Here is a 25,743-nt window from a genome sequence, read left to right as displayed (position 1 = left end):
GTACAAGAGTTGTGGAAGGTATGGAAGTCTGCATAGATTTGGGCTTGGTCCAGGCAATGTTTGTAGTAAAATCAGTACTACAAACTGCCCCCCAGACCACATAAAGGCCCAAGAAAGCCCAAAAAACAGCCCACATAGTGACCAGGCGGTGGGGCCCTGCCTGAATTGCCTTGTAGGCCAGTCCAATTCTGATCACAGTTAATCTTCTGGAAATTGTAAAAAATGCAAGGGTGATATCGAATATGGTCTAAGCCTTACTTCCATTTTCATGGAGACTGCAAATTACCTTTGGGCAATTGTATCAGGGAATAGTATAACCCATGCCTTTGCTACGTTTATGGTTCCTGTTCTACAGCCGGACAATATCTCCATAACAATTTCAGTGTATGCCCATTTTCTTATTTCTGTCATTCAGTTCTCCACCTCAGGAGGTGAGCATGATTTCCAGCGTTGAGATAGCTGGCTCTTAGTCAGGTACGTTAATATATCAAAATCAATTACATCAATATATCAATGGATTTTTTTTCTATTTTAACCCTTAAGTCTGAGCATATAACTCAGGTTAAATATCGTGGGATCCAAGAAGGTTGGTGAAGTCGGACTCTGTGCCTACATTAGGACATGCTTCAGACAACCTTCAGACTGCTGAGGATTGGTCATCTGTGGTGATGCAGTGTATGGCCTCCCAAACCAGCCTTCAGAGGGACTCTTTTCACATGCACAAAAGATTTTGGTAATATGCCACATAAATCTGGAACTCCATACCAGTACATGTGAGGACAAACTCCTCCCTCTTGAGCTTCAAAAGAAAGCTAAAGGATCTCCCCCTCAGCCAGCATCTCAACTAGCGGGCAGGGCCGGACTGCCTACCGGGCGTTTTGGTGTGCTGCCAAGCTGGGGGTTGATTTCACTGCGGTGGGGGCTGATTTCATTGATGGGGACCTGCATGTGCTTCTAAATAAACAAAGCAAAACAAATGGTTTTAAGCACACGCAGGTCCCCATCAACGAAATCAGCCCCCAGCTTGGCAGCACACCAAAACGCCCGGTACCCATGCCGGCCCTTCTAGCGGGACATCAATTGCCCAATGAGACAGCATCTTTGTTCCCAGTTCTCCCTGTACCTCTCCTTTGTTATTTTTTCTCCCTCTATTCAACCTTTGATTTGATAGAGCTGTTCTCCTAATATACTGGATATCTGATATGAACATGTTATTGCTGTAAAAAGCTCTGACGTCCTTTGGTCTTGCCAGTGCTATATAAATCTTAATTTTGAACAAATAATAAAAAATATGCCATACGCTAATTTGTCCATGATATAGCAGGAGTTTACATGACTGTACATTCATCAGCGCTGGCAAAGTTCTTAATCTAGAAGGTGATCAAAAACACATTTTCCATGTTATTATTATAATGAACATAAATATCATGAATATATACACAGTATCAGACTTATCTATTATGTAGGCTAACCATGGAATTAATATGTAGAAATATATCCTTTGCATACGTGATCTAATGGTACTTGATCCCTTAATGCTTACTTTTTTTCTTCAGCTTTCTGCCGACATATAGGGCTACAAAAACAACCAATTCAGCACACTTGAAAAATAAAGTGCACAAAATGTTATTTTCGCACTAGGAGATGCAAATTGAACTGTTTACTTCCCCTAGGCCATTACTGAGGATCCGTGCCAGCCGACAGTCTGGCTTATGTGTCGTGCCAGTCTTAGCCCTCGTGGTTACTCCTAATTTCCTCTGCTTGACTTCATTACTCAGGTCAGAACTGGCAGCCAACTGGCACTGTGCTGAGGAGGAAGCTTCAGAGTTTTACTTCGCAGTTTCAAAACAATTTCACAAAATAAAACCTGGTAGAAACAAGCTGCAAGAATCACAGCAAAACGAAGCAACTGAGAGAAACATTCAAAAACAATGATGAAAGCTGATTTTGAGCATTGGACAGTGGTTGCCTCTCTGTGTTTCTGAGCTGTGTTCTTTGCAGCTCGGGCACTCTGGGAACAATTACCAGTTCAAATCTATGCCTCTTAGGCAGTGCAGTCGAATAAAAACAGGTGCATAACACCGCCTTATGAGAGCGCGCACGGTCATGATATAGCATTTGGGGGCATATTAGCAAGAACCTCGTTAAAATGATCACCGTTTTAGCGGCAGGAAACTGCCGCTAAAACAGCGATAATGGGCTTGCTAATATGCATTTTAGAATTCCAATAGAAGTCCAGGTTAGATGTCCTGCACATCTAACCTGGGCTTCTATTGGAATTCTATAACGCATATTAGCAAGCCCATTATCGCCATTTTAGCAGCAGTGCCCTGCTGCTAAAACGGCGATAATTTTAACGAGGTTCTTGCTCATATGCCCCTTGGTATTTATTTTTAGCCTAGGGCTCTTTTTCTCTTATTTGACTTTATACTGTCTCCATCATTCCTGGTGTTCTTCTTTGGCATCTATATTCATTAAAAGTGAAACTGTATGGTGCACAACTACGTTGTATGAAACAGAGAACCACACCGGAACTATGGGTACTGTAAAGAATGTTCTGATTGTTTGTAGTGTTTTGCCACATACTTTTGCCCCTATGTAGAACAAAAAGTGGGCCGTTTAATAATGCTTACAGTATAGTGACATTTACATTTATTACACGAATACAATATATAGAAAGCTGCATCGTGCAGAGACAGATCAAGCTGAAAATCGAATCAATTCCGTTGTGAAGTGAAAGAGAAAAGAAGCAGACGTTTAGGCTGAATGTAGAGGCATATGATCAAGAACGTCGTTAAAATTATCGCCGTTCTAGCAGCAGGAAACTGCTGCTAAAGCGGCGATAATGGGCTTAATAATATGCCCTTGTGAATTCCCATAGAAGCCCATGTTCTGGTGTGAACATGGGCTTCTATGGGAATTCACAAGGGCATATTATCAAACCCATAATCTCTGCTTTAGCGGCAGTTTCCTGCCGCTAAAACAGCGATAATTTTAACGCCGTTCTTGATAATATGCCCCCTAGTTCGTTGACTATTGCTCAAAATGCTCGGACCATTGTAGGTACGTCGTTTCCAACACGGAAGACTTTTTTTAGCATCCACTTTTGTCGTTTTGAGTTGCAGTACTGTAACTGCATATCTCTGCCTGTGCAATACTTTCAGAGACACGGTTTGCACAGGGAACCGTAACCCAGAGTGTCTTTTAGGTAATGCATTCAAATGAAATCCATTATTCAGACATACCAGGCTACAGATAAATCATTCTAATATAGCTGCCTTGTACGGCTGCACGGTAAGGACAAAATGACAAAAACAGATTCATTATTTATCATCTTAAACTAATATCTTTAGACCGGCTTACATCAGAATCCAATGCGTAATGCTGATACAAGCTGACTTTACATTTTAATAAAATATCTCTGCTGTTGTAACGTTTTTTCCCCACAAAAGCCTCCATTAAAACACATGTAACTAGATTCGAAGCCATTAGAATAAATGTAGAAGCCCAAGTCTCTGATGAATATCCAGCCCGACCTCTGTTCCAACTGATATTAACAAATGACTATGTGGAATGTTTTATACGATGAGGCTTTCAAGCATGGGGTTTCTGTCCTCAGCAATGTACTTGATTGCAATGGACTTCATTACAGGTTGTATTAGGCGTTTCAGTGTGCTAATTTCGCTCCAATATTGCCATTAACAGGAGCACTGCTTCTTCCAGAATGCAGAGTTACCGGGCCCCTAAGAGATGATCCTAAAACATGGAGAATAACGGAGAAATATGTGCTGCTGCACTTATGGGGTTATTCCTCATTTTCTGACTAGTTTCCACAAGGATGTTTTAGCTGCTGTTGAATGCTGAGATTGAAAAAACTTATAATAAGAACCAACTCTTGTTAGGTCACATCGGTTTCAGCGTAGAAAATCTTTACTTCTGTATTCTTTTTTGTGGCACCCCTGCATGTAATAAAAATCTGGATATCATGTCATATCAGATCATATATTGAGCCTACTCTGGAAAAGAGATCTAAATTATTTGTTATGTGTATTTATAAAGCGCACTATCACCCGTGAGAGTATCCTAGCGCTGAGGGTTGTTTTCTCTGCTGGGACACAGTGAATCCATATTGGAAAGGTGAGGGTGAGCGAGTAAACAGTTCATTTCTAGGAGCAGTCAATTTACACCGTGGAATGATGACTAACACACAATAGATTTAGGTTCACACAGGTCACCTATATATCATTTTCCCTGTTTACTCTAAAGCGTGACATCCTCCCTAGTCCCTATTGTTAACCGTACACTAACAGCAGTATTACATCTGTTGGCCCCTTTAGCACTACACATCTTCACATCTTGAGAACAGTGAAAACATGATCGCCTCTTAACATGTCTGTGCTTGATGATATCATGATGTGGTCATTTGTGGTAGAGACCTATGCAGATTCTCGTGCTCTGCAATGGGACATGGTTTTCTTATGGTATATTGTCTTTCTGAATCGTATATCCCTAGATGATAATTTGCTAAGATATGTGCAACTAAGCATAGTGCCTATTTCCAGGCACCCATGAGAATGTGGCAGTCAAAAAATTACAAAGTTCATTATCTGGAAGCTGCCTACTTTCCCCTTCACTGTGCACAGGGGACCGGTGGGCCCACCACCCGTGTCTTCACTAGCCGTCCTGATGCGTAAGGTCAGGATCAGAAACCAGTCTGGGAGAGGAAGTCTCTACAGCAGTTTAGCAAAAGTCAAGTTCCCTAGGACACTTCTCTCAGTCTCAAGGCTGTTACTCATAGCATTTATTGTATGTATTCAACTCCATTTCACAAGGGGAATTGTAATAAAATACATCTTTTTGATTGCATCCCACGTTTTTTAGATTGGTGTTTGCTTGTAAATTGACAATTTGCCAAATATTAAATTGGGGAATTATGCAGATTTCAGGACATTTGATAACTGGGTGTATTGCTCAAAGTATGCCACAATCATGTAGAGTGTAAATTCGGAATGATATTTCTCATACCCTTTTCAGTGAAGTTTAGATATTAAGCAAGGGCTAAAACTCCACTAAGGCCATTATGGAATGCTTTTCAACCACTGACATAACAAGGGGCTTGCTATGAGTGACGCTAATTGGCACCAGTCTGTCAGGTTTTCTTCATTTAAGTCCATTGATGTGTGTGTATTTAAGTATGGTTTGAAATATTCTCATGAACACATTCAAAGAAAGACAACAAATCTGAAAAATATGACATACAGTCTATAAGCAGTGTTTCAAATGTATGTTGTGTGTATTTGTAAAGTGCCCTATCCCCCATGAAGCTATCCTAGCAGGTGTGTGCACCTAGCCTTGCATAGGGTATGGCGACTAATCAAAAAGCCCAAGTTACTCTTATCACCCAATAGTGGAAAAACTCAGATTCCTTGATCCCAACTTTTCCGAAATTTGTACATGTCCAGGTGGAACATTCAACATTAGCACGCAACCAATGTAGGAAACTGGACAGTGGAAGAAAATGGGCATAGAGGTGTCTCCGTCTTTATGTAAGCTGCCCAAAACCATTTTTTCTGGCTGCCATTGAATCAAAGAAACATACCAACATATCTAGTCACACCTGCATATAAACTCGGTGGTCTGAAACACTTTTACGTCTGCAATGGCCCTCACTCTTAAGTGCCACAAAATCTATTAAAAACAGGTTTAATCTGGGAGGGATCTCCAGTGATTGGAAAGCATTTGTTCCGAGAATGTTTTAGAATGGGTCAGTTGATCGCCTCTCCAAAGAGGAAACAAGGTGTGAAAAGCAGCAACTACCTTTCATCCTGCGGAAGCCTAACTAGAGAGCAGGAACTAAGCCACCAATTTAGACTGGTTAAAAATATGAAAAAACGCATATGCCGTTTTAGCAATTTAGCAATAAAAACCAAAGCAGTGGTTTATTCTAAATAGAATTTAGCAATAATTACATGTAGACCAAAAATATCACAGAAGACGGCTTCTGAGCCTATGTTATCTCATTTAGGTGCACATATAAGAACCTTTTAACTCCCAGCAATGTAAAAATCAGCAGCTGTGCAAATGTTATTAATACACTTTTACTGATGATATGCCAGAAAGTAAAATCTGACATTCAATGAGCAAAAGCAGACCTAAATTTACATGTGGAAAACATGTCTGGTCTATGTTGCTACATGGCTGATTTCATGTTAGTGTTGCAGATTATAAGCAGAGTTAGCTTCCTTTGAATTTCTACATTTGGATTTGAGTTTTCCTAGCTAGCAAAATGAATGCATGTTACAACTGACTTACCAACAGGTTAAATATGTCAATTTAATAGTAAAAGTGTTTTTCCACTTAAGAAAGGACACACACAGTTAGGAGCTGTTTATCGGCCCTCATTTGCTCAGGAGTCAAGATCCCAGCTATGCAGAAGTATAAAGGGAGTCCATACAAAAGGATGGATTGCCAACAGCTGATGAATGCCACAAAGAATTATGTTATTTTCTAACAAAATTCTCAGAAAAATATGATCATGTCTTTTGCCCATTCCAACGTGATATTATAAGTAAGCACCCTACCAAAAGCAAGGCAAATACATAGCCTGTGTTTGCATTTGTTAACCAGTATTCGGTTTTCACAACTTGAATAATTAATTATAGGTTTGTAATCCACTACAATAATAGTTCTCTAAAATAGCATTGTAAATTGCCCATACTTAAAAATTTCCTTCGGGACAATCCTCAGTACCATAGATTTAATACAATCTTGTATGGGGATGTTGCACAGTTATAGTATTGCAGTATTTTTTCTCTTTATGCAAACACTTACCATGACAGCTGGGTAGGGCTCTGTTCCAGCCAGGTCTTCCGTCATCTCCCATAATGCACGTGAGTGTAGAATAGCCCTGGAGTACATAGCCAGCATCGCAGTAATAGGTGACTGTTGATCCCAATTTGTAATCCATACCAAGTCTGGTCCCGTTCATTATATTACCCGGATCAAAGCAGGATTCGCGAAGTTTGGCTAAAATAACATCAACTTATGATTAATACGTAGGCATTAATCTCATCATTTTGCATTTCAGATGATACACTATCAATTATGGTTAAAAAAGCTTTTAGGGCATACATTTTCAGCTTATGTATGTTCAAATAAACAAATCAATCTTCCAAGCCTTTAGTGAGAAGCACTCCTTATGAAGCCCTTTCAAGGAAATGTAGTGTGGAGATGCTAGGATTTATGGATTCAGTTGCAAACAGCTCTTCTCAGACTGATTCAACCAATAGCTAAGTAATGTTAAGAGGGCTTAAATGTTGGTTAACATTTTTTTTGATTTTGCATTTCACATCAATTCAACAACGGTGGATATAAAGATTGTATCCCTGTTCTATGAAACGGGGTGTTTACGAGGATGCTTTGGATAGTGATTGAAGATTGCCTGCACCTCACGTTGGATTTTGTTTCATGGGCAGCGCAGGTCACATAAACTTTGATGGTATTAGGCAATGTTTGAGAAGATTAACCTTTAATTAGTCTGTAAGGTTCAAAAAGGATGGCATATGACAGCAACATCTATGTGGTTTATTTCTAACATTTTTGTTGTGAAGACTAATGTAAATTATGTGATTTGATATCCATTTAAGGGAATTTCATAGTATGCATGTAGAACGTAAAAGGCCACACCTATTTACAATCAATGCATAGATGTAAATGAAAATGAAAAGCAGGGGCATTCAACAGTTGTATGCCTAAATTAGAATAATAAACTATTACATTCGGGGAGGATGAGAGGATCTGCCATTAAATATATTTATGAATTTACCTTTATATTCCAGGTGAAAACCAATGAAGCTCACAGATCCATCACTTCGAAAAGCGAGGTGCATTGAATTAGAGCTGCTTTCTATCCTCTCTGGTAATTTGCTATCTTGAAAACTTCCAATCAGGACACTGTTACTGTCTGAACCATCATAGATGTAGAGAAAGTCATAGTTTGGTTCGATACTAAAGCTGTAAAGAAACAATAAGAAAGCATTGCATTAGCAATAACTACATTGTGGTACAAAACATACACACAAGTGCACATACCCAGACCTATACACATTTGATTTCATATTAAAGAGGCAGAAAATATTGGAGTGTGCAGATATGTAGTCATATTATATTTCTCTCTACAGGGCTTTGGGCAGAATGTCAAAGTCAAACATAGTAATACTGTAACAGGCACATACGTCAATATTGCATTTTGCGATTCCTTAATTGCGAAAAATAAGGAATCGCAATTAAGGAATTGCAAACTGCAATGCATCAAGAAATTGCTAAATAAAATAGCGATTTCTTAAAATTCCTTAATTGCGATTCTCTAATTGAGAATCGCAATTAAGGAATACCTCCCCATCCATTCCTAGAGGCCCACAGAAAGGAATGGAAAGACATTCTTAATTTGCAATTCACCATTAGAAATTCGCAAATTAAGAATGCAATTTCAAGGGTGCAGGGGTGTCCAAAGGACACCCTGTTGCACCCCTGAAATCTGCTTAGAAGTACATTTTGCACTTTAGTGCATTTTTCAAAGTTTTCGCAGATTACCATGAAGGTCAACTTCATGGTAATTTGCTCCCTTTATGTGCGAATTCGCAAATGTTAAAAGTTTGATGCATTGCATTTAAGGAATCTCAATTTGAGATTCCTTAAATGCAATCGCAATTTAAGAAATCGCAATTTTGCCATTTCTTAAATTGCGAAAATAACAAAAATGATAATGCATCTCAAAAATGGAAATTGCATTCGTAAACGGTCGAATTTTGCGATTCGCACCATTTGCCAATGCAATTTCCAATGATGCATGTGCCCCTTAGTGTTTGATATCATCTTGAAAGTCAACTAAGCATCCACACAACCCTGACTGAAGCCAGAATCAATAATTGTGAGACACTGGGTTGTTGGTTGAGGAGGGTGCAAGCTTCTCAAACAACAGCCACAATCCCTGGTAGGGTGAACCACAAAGTTCACTGAATCAACCTGTGCTTAACCCGCTGGTAGTTGGGAACAAAAGCAGTCAGGCTGAATTTAGAGGCAGTGTGTCAAGTATTTATGCAGCATTCAAACTGCCTTAAAGTGAAATTCAACACAGGAAAAATCCAACACCAATTTTGGAAAACAGAGAAAATTCTAATAAATTATTTGATACCAAAATGACAAAAATCTAAGCAGTAAAACCGCATATTTGCAGTTTTGAAGATTTAGGTAAGAGTAGTTCTTTAAAGCACAAAGTGGCAACTGTGGTTATCGGCTTGCACCAGACCAGGACAAAGTCACAAGTTCAGGCTAACTTCAATTGAGCTTGGGCCAGATACTGGGACCAGGTTATGCCCACTGAGAATTGTACTTCATGTCCTTGATTCAAGTTACTGTGTCGCACAGTGGAGGTTCCACGGAGCAATGCAGGGTCCAGCATCAAGTTTTCTCTGTTCCGATGAGGAGCTGCGAAGGCTGTGATGGGAGATCTTCATCGAGTTACATGGCACTGCATCAGTTCTGATGAGGAGTTCCAAGGGTTTTGATGTGAGTTCTGTTACACAGCAGGTCCAATGGGGAACTGTGAAGGCTGCATCAAGTGTTGGGCTGTGTTAATTCTAATGGGAACCACAGCTGGGCTGGTTGGGTACCTTTAGACTTACAGCCAAGTTTCCAGGACTGGATAAGCACCACATGGGGGGGTAGTACTCCCCGCAGGCAGAGTCCAGGTGCTGGTTTGAAGATGGTTGGAGACTTTTGTGTACTTGAGGCGCTTATTAGGAGGCCAGCCAACTAGCCTTTGGAGTCACTCTGGTGGTCCTGGGTTCAAGGTGCAGGTCCAGTCCTTTTAAATCAGGCAGCAGGGCAGCAGAGCAGCAGAGCAGCAGGACAGCAGAGCTGTTCTTCTCCCGAGTCTTCCAAAGGTCCAGAAGTGATATGAAGAATGGGTCTTAGGGTCCAGTATTTATACCTGGTTCCCACTTTTAGTGGGAGAAGCTTCTGGAGTTTTCCCCCACATAGGTGTCTGGGATTACCTGCCTCCATACATTGGTCCCAGTCTGTCTGGGGGGATAATAGGCTAGTGTGAAGTTGTATGTGTGTGAGCTGAGACATTGCCTTTGAAGTGTAAGTGTGGTGTGGAAAATCTCTACCCCCTAAAAGGTCAGAGATGGCCCATCCTGCCAACCCCCAGGTCCTCTATTTTGATGCTGTCTAGGAGGAACACACAAAGGTCAACTGCCAACTACACCTAGTCACATGACCCAGGAACATGCTGCAGGCTCTAAATGGTTAGGACATGAAAATGTCAACTTTCTAAAAACTGCATTTTCAGAATGTGACCTATAATCCAACTTTATCATTAAATAGGGTTTTAACTATAATTCTTAAGACACCAGGCATGGCATTCCCACCCTGCTCCCCAACAAAAATGATCACTTATTAAATGTAATAGGGAACCGAATGTTATCCTATGAGAAAGGTAGGCGCTGCAATAGTGAACAATCATTTTGGAGTTTTTCACTATCAGTACACGTAAAACTTAAAAATCAAACTTTTTAATTACAAGGCATCCTGCCCTATGGCCTACCTTAGGGGGACATGTATGTATTAAAAACTGAGTTTTAGGTTTGGCAAAGGGGTTATATTGGCAAGACAAATCATCAGTTTAAAACTGCATACAGACTGCAATGGCAGGCCAGAAACATGTTTACGCGACATAGGCGGGTGGCACAATAAGTGCCACAGGCCCACAAGAAGCATTTCATTTACCAGACTTGAGTATATGGTATACCATTTTACTAGGGACTTATAAGTAAATTAAATGTCTAATTTGGTGTAAGATAACTCCACCAGGATGCAGAGTCTTGCGTCATTGTCGAGGATGCTGTAGATGAGAAGCTTGCAATGCATAGTCCTGTGCAGAAGATGTGTCCGGCACTATTGGTTCCAAAGAAGTTGCGAGCTCGTAATGTGAAGGCCTGATTTGAGAATGTGTGGTGCAGTGGTGGTTCCAAGAAGAGTTTGAAATGCTTAGTCCTCCATCGGGGATGCAATGTACAGTGATGGTTCTGAACTTGAGCTTTGCGGAGATGCATCAGTTCTGCCCACAGAATCACAACAGGACTGGCATAGTACCTTCAGGCCCACTTCCAAGGGTCCTGGACTTGAGGGGCACTACTTGGGGGACAAGGTGCTGTGTTCAAGGTGGTTGGAGCCTGTTCTGTCCCTGAAGCTTCTGATCAGGAGGTCAGCCAGCTGGCCCTTGGAGTCATCTGGTGGTCCTGGGTTCATGGTCCAGGCCCAGTCCTTCACTCAGGCAACAGGACCACAGGCTTAAGGCATTAGAGTAGCAGTCTTTCTGGCAAAGCAGCACAGCATTCCTTCCGAGTCTTCCAACAGGTCGAGCCAAGTAGGAAACCATGGGCTGAACATAATCTCCTACGCGACGACACCCAGCTCATCCTCTCCCTTTCTAAGGACCCCCCACCACCAAGGCCAGCTTCCACCTCTGCATACCCAGCGTTGCCACCTGGCTGCAAGACAACTGCTATAGGCTCAACACAGACAAGATAGACGTTCTGATCTTCAGGGGCACCACTTTGCTGAGGGACGATTCCTGGTGGCCCACCTCCCTGGAATCCTTCCTCATGGACAAGGTCCGGAACCTTAGCATCATCCTGGACAGCAAACTCATCATGAGGAGGCAGATGAACGCAGTCTCCATTACACAGATCCTCACCCTCCACATGCTTTGTAAGATCAAATGGCTTCCATTATTCACAAGACATCCCATCACTCAAGCCCTCGTCACCAGCCACCTGGAATATGGTAACGCTTTTTATGCCGGATTCACATCATACCTCCTGAAGAGACTTTAGACCATCTAGAACACAGTGCTCAGCCTCATCCTTGGCCTCCCCAGATGTACCCACTTCACCCCCCACTTGAAGAAACTTCACTGGCTCCCTGCACCAAGAGATGCCAATTAAAGATCCTGATTCATGCCTACAAAGACCTTCACAACCAAGGACCAGCATATGCCAACCACTTGCTTGGCTTCCACAGACCCTTCAGACTCCTGTGCTCTGCCTCCCTCTCCCTCACTTACACCCCTGTGTCTGCTGCAGCTACAGTGGAGGTCGTTCATTCACCAAGCTTGTCGCAAAATCCTGGAACAGCTTCCCCATCCCCCTGAGGACTTATCCCTCCAGGATTTCAGAAGGAGACTCAAGACCTGGCTTTTTGTATGAAGCCCCAGAGCAGTCCAGACCCAGCACCTGTATAACTCAGGGGTGATTGCAGTGCTCTAAAAATCCTGCTTGATTGACTAAAGAGGTTTACTGGAGTGTTGGTTGTGAGGTTCCAATACTTATATCTGGTGCCCAGTTTGAAATGGGAATAGGTTCTTGAGGTTCCCACCCCCAGAGCTGCTTGGAATTTCCTGATGTCCTGCCTGTCCTCAGATTGTCTGGGATCACAATATACTAGTGAAAAACCCCTGTGTGAGTGTGCTCAGGCAGAGCCTTTCGGGTTTACAAGTGTGGTAGGTGACAGCTCCTCCCCCTCATCAAGTCAGAGATAGCTCATATTGCCAAAAACTATCACCCCTTTGTCTCACTGTCTGGGAGCAATACACAAAGACCAACTACACCGAGTCGCGTGACCCAGGACCAGGCTGCAGGCACAAAGTAGTTAAGAGATTGAAATTCTAACTTTCTAAAAGGGACATTTTCAAAATTGTAACTTAAAACCTAACTTTACCATTAAAGATGAATTTGAATTAAATTTTTTCAGACACGAAACATGATACCCCCATCTGCTCCCAATTGAAAGTTGCCACATATTAAATGTAATAAGTTAACCCAATGTTATCCTATGGGAAAGGTAGTCCTCACAGTGGTGAAAAACAAATGTAGGGGTTGTTCACTACCGGGACATGTAAAACTTAAAAGTACCTAGGGTCTTCCCTAGCGTGACTTATATGCATTAAAAAGGGAGGGGTGGGCCCTGTCAAAAGATTTATTTTGTCAGAAAAACAAAGGGATTTACCCTAATGGGAAAGTATAGAAGTGTTCCTCCAGACTACGTGTCTCTCCTACAATGGTGGAAAGCACACAGCTTTGTTTAAATACCAGTGCTCCCACATAGTCGTAGGTTGCAGCATGCCCGTCCCGCAGCGGAGCGGGAAGACCCCGATGATGAAGCATGCCACCAAGGGTTCTTTTGGTGGATGAGGGGTATTTAAACAAAGCTGTGTGCTTTCCACCATTGTAGGAAAGATACGTAGTCTAGAGGAATACTTCTATACTTTCCCATAAGGGTGATCCCTTTGTTTTTTGACAATATAACTTGAGGAGGACGTATCCACCTCTTCTGCACTTTTGAGCATTACCTCTTAACCCCATCTTGTGTTAAAAAGATTTATCTTGCCAGGTAAAATTACACATAGGCTGCAATGGCAGGCCTCAGGCATGTTTTCTAGGCTACTTAGGTGGGTGGCACAATTAGTGCTGCAGGCCCTCTAGTAGCCTTTAATTTACAGCCCCTGTGTAAATGGAATACAAGGCTCAATTGAAATTCCCGCAATGCTCTGTGTTATGTGGGATAACCAAATGTGACATTTTAGGTCAGTGGAAGAGGCGTTCTGGGAGAGGAAGGGCAGGGGGACAGACTTGAGGCTTTGCTTCTTTTGAGTCACGCCACCCCCACACATCTTACCGTCTCTCGATATATTTATATATATATATATATATGTATATATATATAGATAGATAGATAGATAGATAGATAGATAGATAGATAGATAGATAGATAGATAGATAGATAGCAAGATAGATAGATAGATAGATAGATAGATAGATAGATAGATAGATAGATAGATAGATAGATAGATAGATAGATAGATAGATAGATAGATAGATAGATAGATAGATAGATAGATAGATAGATAGATAGATAGATAGATAGATAGATAGATAGATAGATAGATAGATGAATAATAATTTGTAAAGCGCGGACTAAGCCCAAGGGCATCAAGGCGCTCTGCAAAGACGAGCCTACAGGCACAGCCAGCATACATACTCAGATTTGTTTCACAGGAAACAACCAGGTCTTAAGGGTCATACGGAAAATTGAGTGAACTTGCTGGCCCGAGTGTGAAACAGGGAGAGCGTTCCAAGCCTTTGCCGCAGCCTGTGAAAAGGCTCTTCCACCCCTTCTCATCTTTTTAAATCTGGGAACCTCGAGCAGATTTTTATTAGCTGACCTGAGATTCCTAGATGGAGGGTACCTATGAAAAATATTCTTTATGCCCACAGGGCCATGTCTGTAGTATGCATTATGGGTGAAGCATAGAGTCGTAAACAAGACTCTATGGTCCACCGGGAGCCAATGCAATGAACTGAGAGCAGAAGAGGCTGAATGATGCTTGGGAAGATCCAGTACCAGTCTAGCAGCGGCATTTTGTACCAGCTGTAGGTGTCGCAGCTGGCCATTGTCTATTCCCAGATGAAGATCATTGCAGTAGTCCAGCTTGGCCAATATAAGGGCCACGACCACTTTTTTTCGGGCTTCAATGGACAAAAACTGGGAGATTTTTCTTGAATGAGTCCAAAACAAGTTGTCACTGTTCTGGACACCTGGCGAGACATGGAAAGGCCGTCATCAAGCGCCACTCAAAGGTTTTTCCCCTGGGAGACAGGAGTGGGACAGGTACCCAGGGAGTTGGGCCACCACTCACTTGACCAGATGTCAGAGCTGTCCCTGAATATCAGGACCTCCGTCTTCTCACTATTTAGTTTGAGGTCATTTTGAACCAACCATTAAGAGACAAATAGATAGATAGATAGATAAATAGATAGATAGATAGATAGATAGATAGATAGATAGATAGATAGATAGATAGATAGATAGATAGATAGATAGATAGATAGATAGATAGATAGATAGATAGATAGATAGATAGATAGATAGATAGATAGATAGATAGATAGATATAGTCTCCCTAAGAAAGAACATTTCACTGCACCGTTGAACAGAACATGATCTTTCGTTAAAAAAAATGGGCATACTTGAAAACAATATAACATTTAAGGAAGTCAATCATAAGTTATCCAATCAGCGATGTCCAGTGCTTGAGCTTTCCTTGAATAAGAGCATACAATTGACCGATGAGCAGATGTCAGGTAATGCACACATCAATGTACACCACATGCCTCCATGTCCCAAACATTAGCAGTTGTGAAGTTATTTTGATAATATATCAATACTTGCAACCCTGTGAATCTGGCATTCCTAATAAAGATGTACAGGAGATGTCACGTGCCACAGCTGTGCAGTAAGCAGTGTAAAACGATGTGCGGTTTCTTGCGTGGACACTTCCTGCCACGGCTCTCATCGGTAGGAACCGTGTGTTGTGCAGTTCGTCGCATGATGATTAAATACAATGAACATGTACTGGGTCAGGAATGGAGAGCTGCGGGTGCCTGCCTGACAAACAACAGCCCGTAATAGGAAAGTTAGTACATGCCGATATCTATCAGCTCCAAGTCATTACCATGTTTTGTCGTACCCTGGATAAGTCAAAGATCAAAAGATGCTGAGAAAAGGTTCTTTGCGAGGTTTGGTTCATGCTTTTGAGCTATGTACCTCCCACTATCTCTCGCCTGGCTCCACCTGTACTGTAAATCGAGCAGAGCACCGTTGCCATGGCAATTCCATCATCCGGGTGGGCCTTCGCCGAGCGATGTGCAGTGAGCAACTCTATCAGAGCGTCTCAAGCAAGACGTGTGCTGAGACAGAGGCCTTCCATCTTCAAAACAGAGATTCCGGGGTCGGTGTCGGCTGGAAATTCTTAGTTTGTACTGTGTTGCACATTAAAGACAGCGCGACAGCCTAAAGTTCAAGTACCTGGGAAAGAACCAGACGTCCCCTTCGGCCAAGAGCAGGCAAGGAGCTGGCATCGTCGACGGGCAGTGTTTAATTTAACTGTGCGCCCAGGGTGCCATTTTAATTGGACTCATACCATCGCACTGTAGACAATCCCGGGTTCCTCTTAGGTATGTACGTGCGTTTTACCTAATGTAACCAGCGTGGGTAGCAGCTAGTTGGATCTATAAAATACTACCTTTTATTCTATTCGGAAACGACACAGGCGGCCTGGCCTGGTAACTCCATCTCAAAAGAGTTTTTGAAACCGGAAGTACAGTTACTCTGGGAGGGCAGGCTAGCTTGGACTTGCTTGCTTTTTACCAGTGTGGCCCGGCCGAGGGCCCCATGTGGAAATGAGAAATTACAGACCGAAAGAGGCTCGAGAGCTGTAAATTACAGATGTTACTATTGCAAAAACGGGCATTCAATGTTCTCCATCACATGCGCACATAGCGCGCGAGGAAGAAACAATGCTGGCTTGATTTGAGTTGATCGGAAGTGCATTCAACATTACAATAGACAGGGCCAATAAAGCAAGCGCTAGAGTGAACGTATGGAAGGGTCGCAGGCTCTATATATCACAGATGGATTAAATTCACCAGTGCAGATGTGCAGTATTTTAAATGTTCCTTATCCATTACATTTTCGTTGTCTACAGGTCGCGCATCATATTTCTCTACATAATTATATCAAATCCAACCACGGCCATAAAAAGATTATTTTGTGTTAAGAATTACACTGCAAAACTCCGGACGTAAATTAAGTTTGGGCCCCAGACTCCAGCAAAACCAAACCTGACACAAATGACTAACCGGGGACTTATAAACACACTGCTCGGGAAGTGGCAAGAACTGCACACTACACAACTAATTAATTTCTGATAAGCAAATGTAGCCTTTTCATTTGCATTTTATGCTGTTAATCAGCAGTTAGTTGAGCGGTAATTAAGACGGAGGGAAATATATAATGCACATTTCCAATTAGCAGTAAGATATCCCTGCAGCAGGTCTACTAGAATACAAGACATAGGTTTATTAGAGGGGTATTAACTCGGCAATTTGTCAAAATAATATATGCAGTCAACGTTTCGTGTCGAAATCTTTGTACAGTAGGGAACTCTGCTGGGCCTAGCATTCTAAATAAAATAAACCAGAAATTAACATATTCGGCATCAATTAGAAACTATATAAATTATACACACAACTTCACAAACCCTAAGCTTCTCCAAGTTTTTCTCCCTCTTTTTGTCTTATAATTAACTTGCAAATCATGAAGAAAGAATCATTAATTTACAGTGCCAGGACGTTTTCTGTTTGAAAAGAGCGTATTACACGAACCTTTATTGCGAATCGTGCTAAAATAAATGGCAAGTAGTTTTATGGTGAGACCCAAAGTTACAAAATCCCTGTTCGTGGGTTAACAAGAGAACGTATCACAAAGAATAGTGCAGCCTTGCTAAGAACGGTTGGTCTAGACACGCCAGACCATGGTTATCTTTTGTTTTCTCTGGGGGCAGATTGTTCTATCCGCCCGCGCTAAAAGTTATAAATTATGACGCATATGTATTTTTTATTACCGATTTTGCCGCGTGAATGAGTAAAGTGCTCTCGCGTTGCAGACAATTAGCTATACCCGGTGTATGCATGCACACAACATTCTTAGCCACTAAATCTGTTCCCTCCAATCTGATCCACGTTCCCCTGACAATGCAAAAAAAAACGAGGGGATAGCAAACCTGATTTCATAAGAATGTCCCCTGCTGCTACTTAACGCACTTTACTTTTAAGAGATTCCAATTTTGATAGCGTTTAATATTCCTCCAGGTTGTTTGAACCCTGCAGGATTTGTAACGCTGATATTTTTTCTGAGCTGAAGAAATTCCCTGGCACTTCTGCTGAAATAGCTGCCCTGCCCTGTTAAGTTACCAGCGATCCCTCGGAGGGCTGAGTTCAGTTGTGCCATTGTCTTTCCTTCAGCAGAGAATGGACAGAAGGGGCCGGGTATATTCGTCAAAGTAAGAAAGGGCCTTTTTAACGAGTTAAACTGGAGAGACTTTAGTGCAGGCAGTTGCTGCTGAGGAGCAAATGTTTTTGCTGCTTATACACTGAACAAACTGATCTTACCACGAGTATGAAACCCGGTAGAGGCAACTCAGCAGATCATCCGTCTGAAGTAAACATAAAAAAACGAATAATTGGTTAATCGCCACATCAGCTATTTACGCAGGCAAAGAATAAACAAAATGTGTTTTGAAGTGGTATATGCTTTATTGATTTATCTCCAGAGCACACAGGATCATACGACAACGATCTCTGCTCTTAAGGATTTTCCAGGAAAAGATGTCACCAAGTCCATCCACCAAAAAGGGCTGGAGCGAGTGTGGGCCTGATACACCAGTGTGTTGACCTTAACTCACTCATTAACTGATCACACCTGAGGAGCCCTGCACCATCCACTCCAGAGGCCTCTAGTCGATGGAGTTTATGGATAGCCAGGCCTGGGAAACTCAGGTAGAAGGAATGACAGCACTCAGGGTGACATAACACACAGGCCCCCTGGCATTAAACACCTTCCAATCCGCAGTTTATAAATCAGATCCTTTCAAATGGCATCATATGACGTGTAATATCCGCGGGTTGCAAATGACAAAATCCTCCCTCCTTCGCTGATTCCATGCTTTTAATAATAATGAGAGACCCCATGAATTCCATGTTGTTCTCCTGTTTACAGATTGATACTTGTAATCAATCTCCAAAGTGTATTTATAATCCTGGGGCCTCATTTATGAGGCTATGCGTCACTTTTACGCCGCTAGTGCGTCACTTTTTGTGACGCCCCAGTGGCGTAAAAAATGCGCCCTGTTTTGCCATATTTACAAAGTGACGCATCTAGGTAGATGCGTCACTTTGTAAACCCCTGCGCCACATTATACCTGCGCCAGGTATAATGTATGCAAGGGGGGCGTATTGACGCAAGAAAGGGTTGTAGAAGTGACGCAGTGAAATCTATGTGATTTCACTGCGTCACTTTTAGGACGCTGGTGCGTCAAAATCTTGCGCCTGCCTCACAGCAGGCGTAAGACTGACGCAAGCCCTTTCACATGGGGCTTTCCCCATGTGAAAGGACGCTTTGCTGGAGTTGCGTCACTTTTGTGACACACTCCAGCAATGCGTCACTTTTGCGCTTACAGATACGTCAGAAATACTGACGTATCTGTAAGTCCTTGCGCAATGATGCGTCATATTGTAAATATGATGCATCATTGGGGTCGCAAGGAGGGCGCAAGGAGGGCGCAATGAAAAGTGACACATCGCTGTTTTCTTGCAGCGATGCGTCACTTTTCATAAATGAGGCTCCAGGTATTCATATTTGAATACATATATTGAGAATAATTGTTTCTACACAAACATGAATTTCATCACTTTCAGATTTCCTTTTTAATTTAATCCGTGACCGTTACATGTAACAAACAATATGAAAAACATTTTTCAAATAAGGGGTGAAACACCTTTGAAAAGAGAGGCTCCCTTTGTTAAATTATTTATTACACACATGCCCCTACCATTGTGAATACAAGGCTGTGGACAGGAATGGCAACACTTTACATAATTGTTAAATTGTAAAACGTAAACAACAATGACCTACACCCTTTGCATGTGAGCGTTAAAAGCAAGATCTTCACCGAACAAAACAAGCATATGACAGTGCCAGCAGACACAGGCAGGCCTAGTCGATTCGACCAACAAGTGCTGATCAACAGGCAATGTTGTTGTTACTAATAACTATTTCTATTGTTGTTGCTAATATTGAATAACTGCAATTTTAATAAATTTGTTGCATCAATAGAAGCAATAACTGCTGTATACTGAGGCAGTCCTTAACCAGACATAGACAGATCTCGATTCAGTTGCTACCTATAACTCAGTTCCTGTTTTTCTCTTTTTCAGGGAAAGTTAAAGAGAGGGCAGAGGTGTGACAGGTTGTGGAAGGAGTTCTGCTAATAAGCCTCTGGCTAAGGATCATTCGTCCTCATTATCTTGAACGCCCACAGGTTGCTGGCCTGAGTGCTTGTTCAGCTTGATTTACCTGTCATCACAGGACATGTGCAATGAAATTCGTTTTATTTATTTGTGTACTTACCTCTTTGCGGCCGTATTCCGCAGTTTACCACCCACAACCTGCCCCTCCCCCGCCCCTCATCAGCGCCCGGAAGAACACCCACCAGCTACTACTGCCAAGTAGTTTCAGCATATAAATATGTTCCCAGAAAAGTCAAACCAGTGACATTTTTCCCTTTTCGTTTTCTGTTAAGACTAAATCAATGTGTTCAGTTTTGCTCAAAGAGAGGCCAGTTCTCATTCATAGGGGCAGATTACGATGAAGGCAGGAAGCATCGGAATGTACTGTTCGGATTCCTTTCCGACCGAGCCATTCTGATGGGCTCGGTCGGAAAAGAATCCAACTTGGTTTTACGGATAGCTTACGAAGGGGTCAGAGAGCGCATCCACCATCCGGAAACCCTTCAGTACTCCTCCGGCTGCCTCTTTCCGGTCGAGGGAGTACGATGGCAGTTTCCCACTGCCTTTAAGTGGTGGTTTTCCCTGGGAAACTGTGCTTGGGGGCTCCCAGCAGGGCCCCCATGGGTGCGAGGCCACCGAATGAAGGCCAAGGTAGGGGGCACCTACGGTGCCCCCCTGTTGATCCTTGCACCTGGTGGTAGGCACCTTGAGGTGGCTGCCACAGGTTGCAGGGATGACCTGCACCTCTGCATTTAATAATACAAGAATGCATTTAATTCGGAATGCATACTACCATTGTTAAGTATAGGATTGCGACTATCAGGGTTCGGTCACATCCGACCTGCAGATCTGGAACAGACAGCAGTAGGTCGTTTGGTTCCAGTTCCTATCCGATGTCAGACGGACTCCGGTCCGTCCGACATCATAATCAGCGCCTTAATGTTTATATTCCTTTTATCTTTTTCAATTGAATACGATTTGTTAAATTAAAGGTTATGTATTTAACTTCATTCAGGGATTAGAATCGTATTACCTTTGTTTTCAGCAATGTCACAAAACAAAGGTAATTTTTCTATGGGTCCATATAGTGGGGATAAACTGTATCTAAACTTTTTTATTAGGGCGATAGAAACACAAATGTGGCAGAAGTAAATTACGTAACTTCTTTGGATCTTATCATTGAGTCACACAAGAAGCGGGAAATCTACAATCAATCTGTGTCGACTAAACCTCTGTTGAACACTTTATTTCACATTCCCAGTAATGCAGATTTGCGCCCAAATGGAAATGTGGTACCAAAGGGGATGATGGACGGAGCGTTTGAGCAAACCAAACACTCACCCCCAGTCAACTGGTCTAGGTTTAATCCATCATCATTCTTTAGCTCACTCCACCACCCCAGTTCAGACATGGCCATATGCAAATCAGTCCGACCCTGTGCCTCATGGGAACAGCCCAGCCCGAACTGCCAAGCCACATCTTCCCTGGACTGGAAACAAGCATCCTGGGACCGGTAACAAGCATCCAGGGAAGACATGGCTTGGCAGTTCGGGCTGGACTGTTCCTGTTGTCTGAACTGGGGTGGCGTGGTGAGCAAAATAACGATGGATTAAACCCAGATCTGTGAGGGGGGGTGAATGTTTTGCCACTGTGCAACATTCCGTCCATCATCTTCTGTATTTTGCTGTTCGTCCTATGTGGGAACGGTATGTCCAGACGTGGGTCCCGTGTTCACTACGCCACTGGAGTCAAGCTATCCTAGCTTATGACGGCTGATAGCCAGAAACTGGTCCTAGGATACTTGATTCCGGTCCAGGGAAGACATGGCTTGGCCGTTCGGGCTGGACTGTTTCCATGAGGCACAGGCTCAAGACTGATTTGCATATTGCCATGTCTGAACTGGGGTGGTGTGGTGAGCAAAATAACGATGTTTTAAATCCAGATCTGTGACTGGGTGTGAATGTTTTGCCACTGTGCAACATTCCATCCATCATCTTGTGTGTTTTGCTGTTCGCCCTATGTGGGAAGGGTATGCCCAGACGTGGGTCCCGTGATCACTATGCCACTGGAGTCAAGCTATCCTGGCTGATGACGGCTGATAGCCAGAAACTGGTCCTAGGATGCTTGATTCCGGTCCAGGGAAGACATGGTTTGACAGTTTGGACTGGACAGTTCCCACAAGGTACAGGGTCAAGACTGATTTGCATATGGCCATGTCTGAACTGGGGTGACGTGGTGAGCAAAATAACAATGGATTAAACCCAGATCTGTGACTGGGGGTGAATGTTTTGCCGCTCGAGTGAGGAGTTTGTGTTCTTTCCAGTTTCTGCTCGCCACAGGAGTGGTTGGGAGCCTCGCCCTGCTGGGGATTCATTTGCTGCAAGTCCGGCCGCAGTGGAGGTGAGAGGCGGAGGCGAGCGGGACTGCGAGGACCAGCAGTCCATCTGGCAGCGCCAGCTGGTTCCTCTTCCCGCCGCGCCTCGCGCCCCCTCCCAGTGCCACGCCCCCCCGCCTAAGTGAACTTAACTCCTCGCGGCCCCCGCTTCGCGGGTGCCGCTCGAGTGAGGAGTTTGTGTTCTTTCCAGTTTCTGCTTGCCACAGGAGTGGTTGGGAGCCTCGCCCTGCTGGGGATTCATTTGCTGCAAGTCCGGCCGCAGTGGAGGTGAGAGGCGGAGGCGAGCGGGACTGCGAGGACCAGCAGTCCATCTGGCAGCGCCAGCTGGTTCCTCTTCCCGCCGCGCCTCGCGCCCCCTCCCAGTGACACGCCCCCTTGTTATATCTAAGAGAATCTTCTCACGCGCGCAGCGGGACGCGCGCGGGGCGGTCACCGGGGCGAAGACCGGGCAAAGAGCGGGCCGTTCTAGGCCGTTAGAGGCCGGGAGAGACCGGACCGGGCCCCCCCTCTAACGCCCCCGCCAAATTGCCCTATCATTTACCTCATTATGGCATCTAGAGCTTTAAGGAGTAAGTCGGTACAACAGGGCACAAGCACTTTGGAAAATTTTTTCCCCAAGGCGAGCTCCCAAATCAGCAAGTGTCATTCATCTACGGACTCTCACCTTGGGATGGGTCCTGAAAGTGTGTTCTTGGACCTTGGGGAATCTGTCTCAAATGATGCTAGTACACCCATCACCATGGACGCTACCCATATGTCTCTATTGGACAGCATCGACCAGACTATTGAGTCGGTACTTCGACAGTTAAGAACTCCGGTTACGCAGAGGGATCGGGATTCCCCACGGCCAATGGGGATTTCCGACCACTCTGCTGTCCTGGATAACATGGGTCTAAACACGTTGGAAGCGGGTCAAGCGGCCCTGTCAACAGTCCTTGTAGATAGTGGGGTGGCACAGCCTCTAAAAAGAAAAAGGCCTGCTGAAATAAAGAGGGCAAAAAGGGCAAAAATTGTTGCATCTGAATCAACCCTTGAGGATAGTACAGATATTTCGGTCTCCCCATAGCTCATTCTATCTGGGTCTGGGTCGGATCTTGTGGCCTCGCCAGCTCCTGTGTTATCACCAGCGGCGGCGGGCCCATTTATCTTTGGTGGGCTATCTTCTAATAGTTCAGATATGGTAATTAATTCCCTCACAGCTATTATAAAGAATTTGCTAACCCCCATCTCAGTTAGATTAGAGGCTATAGAGAATCTACTCCAGTCCCGGGAAAACACCCACACTAGGAGAAGCCCTGGTGTAGCTACAAATGCCCCCGTAGCCACCGGGGAACCACCTGGGAATAGCTTTCCTCCTTCCGCATTGCCCCAGGTTTCCAGTAGGGCATTGCCTAGTGCAAATGGTGGGTCTATTTCTCAGACGCGCACTTTGTTACCTCCAGTGCCTAGGCCCCCCGTTCCGGCCCCTAGGAGATCTAAGTTACCCCCTGCGCCGCGGCTTGCGCCGCAGTCAAGGGCGACAGTGGGTCCTACAAATGCCCCAAGCGATGGTTGTGTTCCTCCCCCAGATAGACGCAGGGAGGTTAATCTGCCCCCAGAAGCTGTTCCATACACGGCAATCATGGTGGGAGTTCCTGAGCTAGCTGGTGGTGTTAGGGAGTCTCAAGACTCCCTACGTAATAAGGTCATAAGCTGGCTCAGTATTAATAGACCGCTGCCTCCAAACTTGAAGGGTGAGGTTCTGATGGTAAGGAGGATCCCATGGATTGGCTCTACCAAAAAGAACAGGTCAGGGGATTGCATCGTCCTAAGTTTTAGGAGCCCACACGTTGCAAATTACATCTGCAACTGGCTTGTAAGGCCTGATAAGTCCACAATAGAACTTGTACCCCTCTCTTATTTCTATCCTAGTGGTAGCAATACGGTGGGAGGGAGTGAGAAGGGATGGACCAGGGTGGGCTTTGCTGTAGATGGCTCCCGCTATAGACCAAGGCACTCCCTATCAACTGATCAGGCAAACTTTATACATCACAACAGGTTTTCCTGTCTGGACCAGGTCGATTGACCACAAACCAGGCCAATCCTGTCTGGTCCTGAGAATAGGGTGGATGACGTACAAAGCCGTGTGGGTTTGGGTGTGATCCCTATGCTGGAACCAACCCGGCTCCAGGCCGCTAATGAGCGAGGGGCTGACACGATTGACAATCTGTGCCAACTGGGTTCCCCACTTAACACCGGGTCAGCCCATATTCCGCAAACAGGGGCAGTGGAGCGGGCCGGTCCTGCTGCTACCACTGTCGGCGGAACCGGTGCCCTAGACGTTGGTTTACCCATGGCTACCCCGCAACCTCCTGCTGGAGCTCAGGGCAGCCTGCCACTTGAACCAGGACTGAGAATTCTCTCCTGGAATGTGGCAGGAATTGCGAACAAGGAAGGCTCTCCTGAATGGGACTCCCTGGTAGGTGGATGTGATATTCTTCTCCTTCAGGAGACTTGGGCGAGGGCCGCTCAGACCAGGAGAGGGTTTGAAGTATTTGAAATCCCTGCCAAATGGGCTGGGAGGGGGAGGCCATCTGGTGGCTTGGCAATCTGGATTGCGAGTCACACTGGGTGCCAAGCGGAGCAGGTTCGCACGTGTTCGCAGGACATCCAGTGTGTGCGGCTCACTTGGCCTGGCAAAACTCCGTGGGCCATTGTCAACGTCTACTCGCGCCCGGTCGCCTCGCCAAGCGAATCACCTACCCTAAATGATCTGGCTTCCTTCTTGGGCCAACTTCCGGGTGACTACAAGGTGGTACTTGGAGGAGACTTCAATTGCCACTTTGAACCTTTGGAAGGTTTACTTGATGGTGCCCTTACGGCCGAGGACGACCACTGGGGGGTTCCACCCTCTTCTTCTCCTCACCCTAAAGCCTGGTCCCCTCTAGCCTTACAACTCATGTCCCTTACCCTGAATAGCGCGCTGAGGGCGTGTAATGGTCGTACCCCTTCCGATACCCCCTCGGTGTGTACTTTCAATAGGAGGGGCCATGAGTCGAGGCTAGATTATATCATGGTGGACATTTCACTTTGGCCCAAAGTGCTGGACTTTAGGGTTATTAAGAGGTCAGACAGCGACCACAACGCCCTTTGCCTAAATATTGTGTGCCCTTTGCCCCTGACGGACTCATCCCCAGCGGGCCAAGGGGTTGATATGGGGGATTTGCTCCTGACCACAAACAGGCGTCGAGTTAAGTGGGGAAAGCTTGTAAGGTCGGAAGAGTCCATTAAGAAATTATATGAGCTGGCGCTCCCAAGCTTTTTGGAGGTGGACGCCCTCCTGAATGAACCAAGAACCCCTGATTACTGTGAGAAACTGGGAAACATTCACCAGGTTTT

At 44.2% G+C, this 25,743-nt stretch overlaps 1 protein-coding gene across 1 annotated transcript in view; it reads right to left on the bottom strand.

Annotated features, from left to right (window-relative positions):
* Nucleotides 1-25,743, bottom strand: part of CSMD3 (CUB and Sushi multiple domains 3) — a 3,006,114-nt gene that overhangs the window by 830,960 nt on the left and 2,149,411 nt on the right. Inside the window, exons 30-31 of the mRNA XM_078686868.1 lie at nt 7,826-8,013; nt 6,832-7,026 (exon numbers count right to left, since the gene is read on the bottom strand). Of these exons, the coding sequence (XP_078542994.1) occupies nt 6,832-7,026; nt 7,826-8,013 (383 nt within the window). The remainder of the gene's footprint in view (nt 1-6,831; nt 7,027-7,825; nt 8,014-25,743) is intronic.

Source organism: Lissotriton helveticus, chromosome 4_1 (genome assembly GCF_964261635.1).
Source record: "Lissotriton helveticus chromosome 4_1, aLisHel1.1, whole genome shotgun sequence".
Classification (NCBI taxonomy): Eukaryota; Metazoa; Chordata; class Amphibia; order Caudata; family Salamandridae; genus Lissotriton; species Lissotriton helveticus.
Note: the sequence above shows the minus strand (reverse complement) of the source record. Positions and strands in the feature narration are given on the sequence as shown.